The sequence below is a fragment of the Gasterosteus aculeatus genome, chromosome 13 (assembly GCF_964276395.1).
Source record: "Gasterosteus aculeatus chromosome 13, fGasAcu3.hap1.1, whole genome shotgun sequence".
In the NCBI taxonomy this organism is placed as follows: domain Eukaryota; kingdom Metazoa; phylum Chordata; class Actinopteri; order Perciformes; family Gasterosteidae; genus Gasterosteus; species Gasterosteus aculeatus.
Genome location: NC_135701.1, coordinates 16,362,359 through 16,370,619, shown reverse-complemented (window position 1 = coordinate 16,370,619; position 8,261 = coordinate 16,362,359). Strand labels below are relative to the sequence as shown.

Genomic DNA, 8,261 nt, shown 5'->3' with positions numbered 1-8,261 from the left:
GTGAACCGAGAACTTACAAACCCCCCGCAACAACCCGCCGCAACCGCGGACACGGCTCCATTATTTCGGGGATCCTCCCCCGCGCGGCTGTTTGATTTGCCCGGGACGCGATCGGTCGATCGATCGATCCGCGCAGACGTCCCTCATACATCCTGAAAATTGACTTAAATTGAATTCGGGGGAATTATAATGAGGCTGGCCTGTCCCTCGCTTGGCTTCAAGGACTCCAGTCTTAGAACCTCCGGTGCACTATTTGCCAATCTAGAGGAGAATAATTAAATGACACCAGAGTTATAAATCACCGATGTGTCATAAATACGTTATGAGCAGGTTATTGTTTTAATTTGTAATGAGATTGAAATGACCTGAGTGAGCAGAGCTGGACTGAACCAGTCATACCCTTATAAAACTGGAATATTATATATATATATATATATGTGTATTACAACAAATAAGCATGACCAAAACAATGTAATTCAACGTATGCATCATCTATTGACTTAATTCAAATAACGCCACCAGCCTGTGACGTCATTTACAGCTGCTGGCTGAAATCTGGTTGCCCACTTAGCCCTTTGTTTGCCCATCGCGTGCGTGCGTGTGCGCGAGCGCGCGTGAGTGTTTTCTGCTGTTGCTGTCAGCCAAATGGTGCTGTCAATAATGTTCAGCTGTCCAATGCTTTTGTTGTTGGTCAGGGAAATGTCCATTCCCCCCCAAATCTATTGTGTGATGTGAGTGCATTAAACCACAGCGTGGTGTGGATTAATTCTAGTACAACACAGTCTGATGGACAGATACTGTTGACTTATCATTTGGCAAAGGGGAGACCTATTGAGCTAGTGGCATCTCCAAAACAGCATTGAGGCATTTAAATGGTCAAACTATAATCGCACGCAAATGCATTTGATGCTGTATGGCTTTAGGTAAAAACATCTTGAATGCAAAGTGAAACAGAAGCATAAATATATATTTTCTTTTTCAAACCCAGTGTATTTACCGTCTGCTGTTTGTTTGATAAACCTCACGAAGCTCAACAAGTCCTCCACACTGATGAGCTCGCCCTGAAAAGCAGGTACTAAAATGTATTTTGCAGCTACAAGTATACGTTAAATATCCAAGGTTATAGCTTTGAAAGTTCCACACGAGCATTGTGACCTACTTCTGGCTTGGCTCTATTAGAAGCCGTTGTGAGTGGGGTTCAAAACTGCTCATGCCCTTTTCCCCTATGATCCTCTTTATTCCCTCGCCACATTCTCTCACACTTCTCATCAAACGTTGGGCCATTACTGATGTACTTAAGAACAATCAAATCGCTAGAAAGGAATACAATATTGCCATCACCTGACTGCTTTGTGCTACTGCAGACAATAGAGCCTAACTAGTAAAACAAAAAGAATGGGTTACATTTAGTCATGGCACTTAAAATATTTGCATTCATGAATTTCAATTGACTCCTCCCGACTCCCACACGGAATCTTTAAAGGGAGGTGTGTAAATCCATACGGGTGTTGGTTTGAGTGTAAGTGTGTGCCTGCCTCCTATCGATGTGTGTGACAGCTTGAAATGTAGACTTGAACTTTAGAGTTTGTCCAAAGTTGAATGCCTCTTAAGCAATATAGACGGGCTAAGTCTTCACAGGAATCCCTTGGTTAAAACCTCCTGACAAGGTACCGTATTTTAGCAATGTTGGTTCAAAATGATGTCTTCTGACCATGTGCAGATGTGCGAGGTAAATGGAAACAGGTGCACGTGTAGAATAGATGTTGTGGTGAAAATGGGCTGCAGTTATTACAAATGAGAAAAAGAGTGAAGCTATACTGTTTTTGTCTGTTTATTACGCCTACGTGTCCCTCCGTGTGTTACCAGACAGATACATTATGAATGAACATCAAGCATCACAGACAGCTTAAATAATAACAAATATGCAGCATATTTACCACCCACCTTCCTACCCTCTGGCATTTCATTAGCTTGTGAGCGTATATGCTGGAGTGCATGTGCTTAATTTCTACGGGATGAAAAAAGACGAACCACACGAGCACCTTTATGTATGAAAGCAAACATTTGAACAAAGCTTTACCTGACTTGACTGCAATGTTACTCAGTGACTGACTTCAGGTGCAGACACTACTAAACTCCCTGATTTCTATGCTGCGCAACTACAATCCTTCAGAGACTGCAGAGTGGAAGGGCTCTAAACACTGATCGTAGCCCCACTGAGGTGTGCAATTCCTGAGACAAAAGGAGACAAAGGACGTAATGGATTTATGGGTCCACTGCCAGGACTGCATGATGCCAGAGGCAACGGGGGCTTCAGCCTCCACATGGCTGTCTGGCAGCAGATTCAGGTAAACGCCTGGTCCCACAATGTTGTGTAGATAGGTCAATGCGCCGTCTCGGCACAAGGGCTCAACATCTTCAGGCAGCAGTTGATTTGCCCTTGACTTTTGGCGCAGCGATACCAAAGCTTTTCTGCAGAAGGTTCCTCAAATGTATGTTTCTAAAGCACTCGCATGGATGACGTCAGATATGCACGTCAACTGTGGTCACTGTGTGCAAGCTGTCCCTGTTTTTCTGCACTGATATTCACACCTGTATGAATTTCTGTTCATTTACTCAGCAGCCATACATCCTTTGACGCAAGAAAAGTGGAGGCTTGTCAGATAACGTGTTTTTTTTGCACTTTCAGCCTGAAGAAATACAGACGTGACAGCAGGGAACATATAAAGTTGATGCAGGTATGTCATTAGATTAACACATTTAAATCAAAAACACATCTCATCGTGACACACATGAAGTGATACGCCCCAAAAGCTCCCACATTTGCCTCCATCTGACTCAGTGAAGCATCCTTGTACTCTTACAGTAAGCACATAAGGCCATCTGCAAACTATCGCTATGAGCACACCAGAAGAGGCGAGTATCTATTTTCAGGGTGAGAGAGTCACATTTTTTAATGAAATAGTCTCAGTCTGCTGACTTCCAGGGCAATGACAAACCTCGACAGATCCTTTTAATTAGGCGATTCACCGAGATCAGCAGAGGGAGCCACAACTCTTATGTAAGACTCCCTTTTCTTCGCAGGCAGCATGACCACCCTCACTGACTGGACTGGGGCCTTCAGTGCGCTCACCCACAAATCATTTCCACAATAAGATAAATATTATGAATACAATATATTTTGTTCATCTTTTCCAAAGACGTGAAGCACAATCATTCTCTGTGATTTTATTCCCTTCAGATATCCAATAAAAGATTGAATGTAGACATGCTTTTCTCCTCCTCTTCAAAGACAATATATATTTGTTGTAATGGAAAGCTGATATTTTCTTCCTTGTTTCGTGACTCTTAGACCTGCTGTTAAATTCTCAGAATCCATGTGTGAAGAGGTTTTTTTCTTTACATTTGTTTTATTAAGGTGATTTCATTTTGTGAAGTCACAAAGTATAATGAGACTATCTGGAATGTTTTATTGCTTTCGAAGTTCCCTGTAAAGTAGAATACAGAGAGGTCTAAGTTTGAAGATCTGGTCCTACACACGTATATCCTGATACTGTTTTTATAGGAGCTGCTTGGTCTCACATACGGCTCTGGGTTTTTCATCAAAGCGTCTTACATCTGGGAGGTCTCAGTGGGCTTCAGTGATGGGCCTCATTCTATCTGACATTGCATATGCCCACAAGAGGAAGAGGGAGTTATAAGATTTATATACCAGTCCGTTTACAGCCCAAATATGTCAGATGAAAGAGAGGGTGAAACTCAATATCAGAGAGATGAAATGTGATAAAAAAATAAGAAAAAATGTGGTTTGATGTGCAACATTTACCGTGGATTCTGTGTCCCGCTGTGCCCACCCCACACACACACACACCTGCAAGACATAGCTGTATGTAATATGAGTGTTACCGTACGAGCACCCGAGGGAGTGTCTCTATACTGCTGGTTGTTTACTGTATCTATTGTCAAAGAGCTCTATCACTACTTCAGTTTTCTGTCTGCAGGTGGATTTATATTAAAAGCCTGCCAGTGGTGCATCCCTGTTGTACTCTTAAATCAATAAGAAAACCTTTACAGTACTGCTGTCTCTTTGTGTGGTGAATAGTGTGAGTAAGGGCAGCCAAATGTAATGCAGAGTGGAATTTCGAGGGATTAAATTGAGTGCTCCCTTAGGCTTGTGCTGGTCTCACTGTAGCAGCAGACGGGGGGAGGATAATTTAGCTCACAGTGGGATCAACTGAGGACGAGTGGATGGAGAGGAGATTGAATGCACTTTAGGGCCTCGCCTCGACACATGCGTGTAAAAAAAAGTGCACCTCGTTACAAGATGATGCAGTAGTTCAAATTGTGCTGCAGTCACAGCGCTCAGGAGCCGCTGTGTTTGTGTACGTGCGTGTGTGTGGTTGGGTTTCATTTGTGGGATGGGGATCGCCTCTCTGCTGAGGCCTAAACGAAGCCCCTGGTCCCTCCACCTCCGAGTAAAAAGCGGACTGTCCTCTGTCAAGGTTTAGTGCGGCAAGACATTTTCTGCCCCCCCCCAGCCTCTCTCTCCCTAATGAAATTGCTCACTCTCCTCCTCTCTCTCTTGCTGTCCTGCATGAGTTGACACTTGGCCAGATTCTTTGGTGCAGCAGGCTAGCTGAGTCATAAAGGTTTCAGTGTGCCCTGATTTGTGGACAGTGATGTGGATGTGGATGAGGCAGCAGGAAAAGCACCAGTGTCAGCTCACTGATCCCAAAGAGAATATAAGCAGAGCAGGCAGGAGACGACCTGCTGACCTGAGATAAAGAGAGAAAAAACCCTGCTGTGACTCATTTTGCACCTGTGCATACTGTGGTTTAGCAAAATCAAGAGAATTTTAATGAGGGTTTATTGGCAGGTCATGTCAGAGCTGTGAAGCTTTTTTGTGTGTGTTTCTGTGCATTTCAATTTCAAAGGTTGGCTTGGTGTATTTTTCCAAAGAACTTTAAACAAACCAGACATGCTGACTTTACTGGTTTGCTGCGGCCCTCCTTTCCAGTGAATTCAGAACCAATTTATCAATGCGGATAGAACCAAAGGCACTTTGGCTACCAACAATGAGCTTTTTCCATTAACCTCTATTAACATTCTGGTGAGAAGCGAACATTCTGACAGAAATTAGCAAGTAAAATGATTCGTCTTTGCTTGTGGAAGTGAATCAAAGAGCTTGGACACAAAGCATTCCGCTAAAATGTTCATTTGTGACACGTTATTGCAACTGTTTCTGTTTAGGATTACAAACGAAAAGCTGTTTCTGGGTTGACAAGGCTCACGGCTTTATTAGAATTCAACGCAGGTGCATGGTTTAAAGCACTTTAAAGCATGTTTGACTTTGAGTAAGGCATTTCAAATTGTGTATTGCACATTCAGAAGGTCTGCAGGCATATATTGGTGACTGTAAAGCACACAGGTACCGACAATTCTCACATAAGTCACATAGCAAATACTATCTGATTAGCATTCATAAAGTTACATTTCTTTGCTGGTGCAGTTTACGCTCATGCTCTGGGTCGCTTAAGTTGATCATACAGAGAATTTGTTTGCCAACATGTTGTCTTCCAAATGAAAGAGATTTTCTTAATTAGAGGGATATCTTTGTACACGTAGAGCACCAGGAGGGACTTCCTTCAGCTACAACGTTAGAGGGTATTTTCAAAGCATTCAAATTCTTTTTATTTTTTCAGTTTTCAGCTTGGCTTCCACATGTTCTTATTTTTTTGTTTCCTCCTCCTTCTTTCCCCGCTCTTCATCCCCCTCTTCCTCTTCCTGCTCAGCATCCTCCTCCTCTTGACGCAGGAGTTCTTCTCCTCTTGGATCTTTAACGTCATCTCCATCCGCTGTCTCGCCTTCTTCATTTAAAATACCATTTGAGAGGAGATCAAAAGTTTGAATTAATTTACTACTACACGTATGCACACAGAATTTAAACACACTAACCTCCATCTGCTTCTTCTTCTCCATCTTCTTGTTTTTCGTCCTCATCTACCTCTGCCTCCTCCTCTTTCTCTCCCTTTTCTCCCTGATCTTCCTCTGCTTCCTCCTCCTCCTCCTTCTCCTCCTCGTCCGGCTGCTCTACCTCCTCCTCCTCTTCCTCCTCCGCGTGAGGATCGCTGGCCTCAGCCCTCTGTGCTTTGCTTGCGAGTATTGTGGAGAGTGAGGAAGTATAACAGTGGGAGGTCATCAGGTGTGGAGCTGCAGAGCTCAGTTGAGACTGCAGGGAGAACTGGGTTCTTCCATAGGATGGAGCAGCGTACATAGCGTTGAAGGAACCTGGTCCGGCCACATTTAGACGGTTCTCCTCTCCCTCAAGGAGCTTCCTGAGAGAATGGGCAAGATATGACATCAAGTAAATGACAATATTGAATTGTCGGCGCTGACGACAATTATCAGAACAAAATGAGTAAATCTTGTAAAAGTGTATAAGACGTTTACCTATAGGCTGCAATCTCAATATCCAGGGCCATCTTCACATTCAGGAGGTCCTGATAATCTTTCAAGTAGCGAGCCATGTTGTCCTTGTTTGCTCTCAACTCTTCCTCCAATTGGCATAATGTATCCTATATAGAAAAAATACATGTGGAAAAATACATGTGGAACATTCATCTCTATTGTAAAAATGATTTCACTGAAACACATTTTGCTGTGGAAATTGTGTTTTCAGGGCTGTGTTCCCTGATTTTAGATTATGTCACTCACCTGCAGTGCAGAGATCTCTGCACTTTGTTTCTCCTCCATGTCCTGTAGTTGGTTTTCAAGAGCTTGATTCATCTCACGACATGAATCAATCTCCAGTGTCCTGGTTTTGAGAAGCTGACGGTATTCTGCAACCTCGTCTTTGGAGTTTCGTGCGCTCTCTGGGTTACGAGAAGTGCCTGCAGTCATCACATCTACCTTGTTACAGAACCATTCCTCAGCTGACTGAAGGTTGTGATGTGCCAGCTTCTCGTACTGAACACGGATGTCACGTAGAGCAGCGGATAGGTCAGGTTTGGCAACCTCCATCTCCACTGAGACCTGTGAGCTGTACTGTATTTGGGCCTGCAGCTCTGCAATCTCACCCTCGCAAAGGCTCTTTAAGAAGACCAGCTCATCCAGCAGGGTCCCAACTCTCTTCTCCAGCTCGGACCGGCACAGTGCAGACTCGTCTGCTCCCTTTCTGGCATCCAGTAGCCGGCCCTCTGATTCCTCTCTTCCAAGGACTTCGTCCTCATAGCGTTTTTGCAGGTTACTAAACACGCCCTCCATCTCATCCCTGTGGTCCTGGGCAGACTGCTTCTCATAGTGGGCCTCTTCAACAGCAGCACGGAGCTGCCGGATCTCCTGCTCATAGAGGGCCCGGAGGTTGGATGGCTCTGTGTGCCTCTGCCTGAGCAGCAGAAGTTCAGCGTCCAACAACTTGTTCTGCTGTTCCAGTTCATGGACCCTCTCAATGAAGCTTACAAAACGGTCATTCAGGTCCTGCAGCTCAGCCTTCTCCTGGGTCCTAAGTACTTTGAAATCAGAGCTTACCTGGGCCGCTTGGTCAAGGCGAAGCTCAGAGAAAGCTGCAGACACTGGAGCAGAGAGCACAGAGGAGTAGCTGGAAAAAGCTGGGTTTCGTGTCGGATAACTTCTGCGTGAGGATGCATAGGAAGTTATTGGCGCAGCATGGCCGGAGTAGGCAGACCTAGATCCTATTCCTCCTCCAGCTCCATATCCTGCACTGCGCACAACTACCCTCCGCCTGCAAGCAGAAGGGACGTAAGGACCGCTGCCGATGGAAGTCATGACTTCAGAACAGCCTGCTGTATGTCTAGGAGTGTAGCTGGGTGGACTGCACAATGAATCTGCATTACCCCGGCTTTTATAGAGCCAGTAATGACTGTGACGTAAGCTATTTTATTGCCGGCATGCTGACAGAAGGAATTGATGATGGTGCCAGCTATCCAGTCTGCGCCAAGGGAGAGATTGGGTGGGGTGGTTGAGGATGAGAGTGGGGGATGGCACAAGCGGGGAAAAGCGGTCAGACAGGGTCACTGACGACAAATTAGTGTACACTAATACTAGTACCAACCCTGGAAATAATGCTGCATTTGAAGAAATTCGGAAAGGGTTGCTTTGTTTTGCTTTAACTGTCTGCTGGGTTATAAAGAACATGAATTACAATACAATTACGATCGAAGTTTCACAATTAAATGTCAAAGCAAGCCAATTGGATAAGTACCCGATTAGTTAAATTCCTGTGATATAACACATACTAACTC

General features: G+C 44.5%; 1 protein-coding gene across 2 annotated transcripts; it reads right to left on the bottom strand.

The window, feature by feature from the left end:
* Nucleotides 1-5,267: 5,267 nt before the first annotated feature.
* Nucleotides 5,268-7,861, bottom strand: neflb (neurofilament light chain b). Of its 2 annotated transcripts, none has more exons than XM_040195247.2 (4): nucleotides 6,715-7,861; nucleotides 6,451-6,575; nucleotides 5,956-6,335; nucleotides 5,268-5,864 (listed from the first exon to the last, which is right to left on the bottom strand). In XM_040195247.2, the coding sequence occupies exons 1-4, from the start codon at nucleotides 7,783-7,785 to the stop codon at nucleotides 5,728-5,730; spliced, it is 1,713 nt and encodes a 570-aa protein (XP_040051181.2). In that variant the 5' UTR covers nucleotides 7,786-7,861; the 3' UTR covers nucleotides 5,268-5,727. The 2 variants fall into 2 exon arrangements, with proteins under 2 accessions (XP_040051181.2, XP_040051180.2); XM_040195246.2 differs by having other exon boundaries at nucleotides 5,268-5,867; nucleotides 6,715-7,857.
* Nucleotides 7,862-8,261: the final 400 nt, after the last annotated feature.

What these genes read in the sequence shown, in the direction of transcription:
- neflb (XM_040195246.2), bottom strand. Translation starts at nt 7,785, where the DNA reads ATGACTTCCATCGGCAGCGGTCCTTACGTCCCTTCTGCTTGCAGGCGG. An exon ending in ATTGAGATTGCAGCCTATAG is followed by an intron (nt 6,336 to 6,450) that starts GTAAACGTCTTA and finishes CCATTCTCTCAG; the next exon opens with GAAGCTCCTTGAGGGAGAGG. An exon ending in AGAAGAAGAAGCAGATGGAG is followed by an intron (nt 5,868 to 5,955) that starts GTTAGTGTGTTT and finishes TTTTAAATGAAG; the next exon opens with AAGGCGAGACAGCGGATGGA.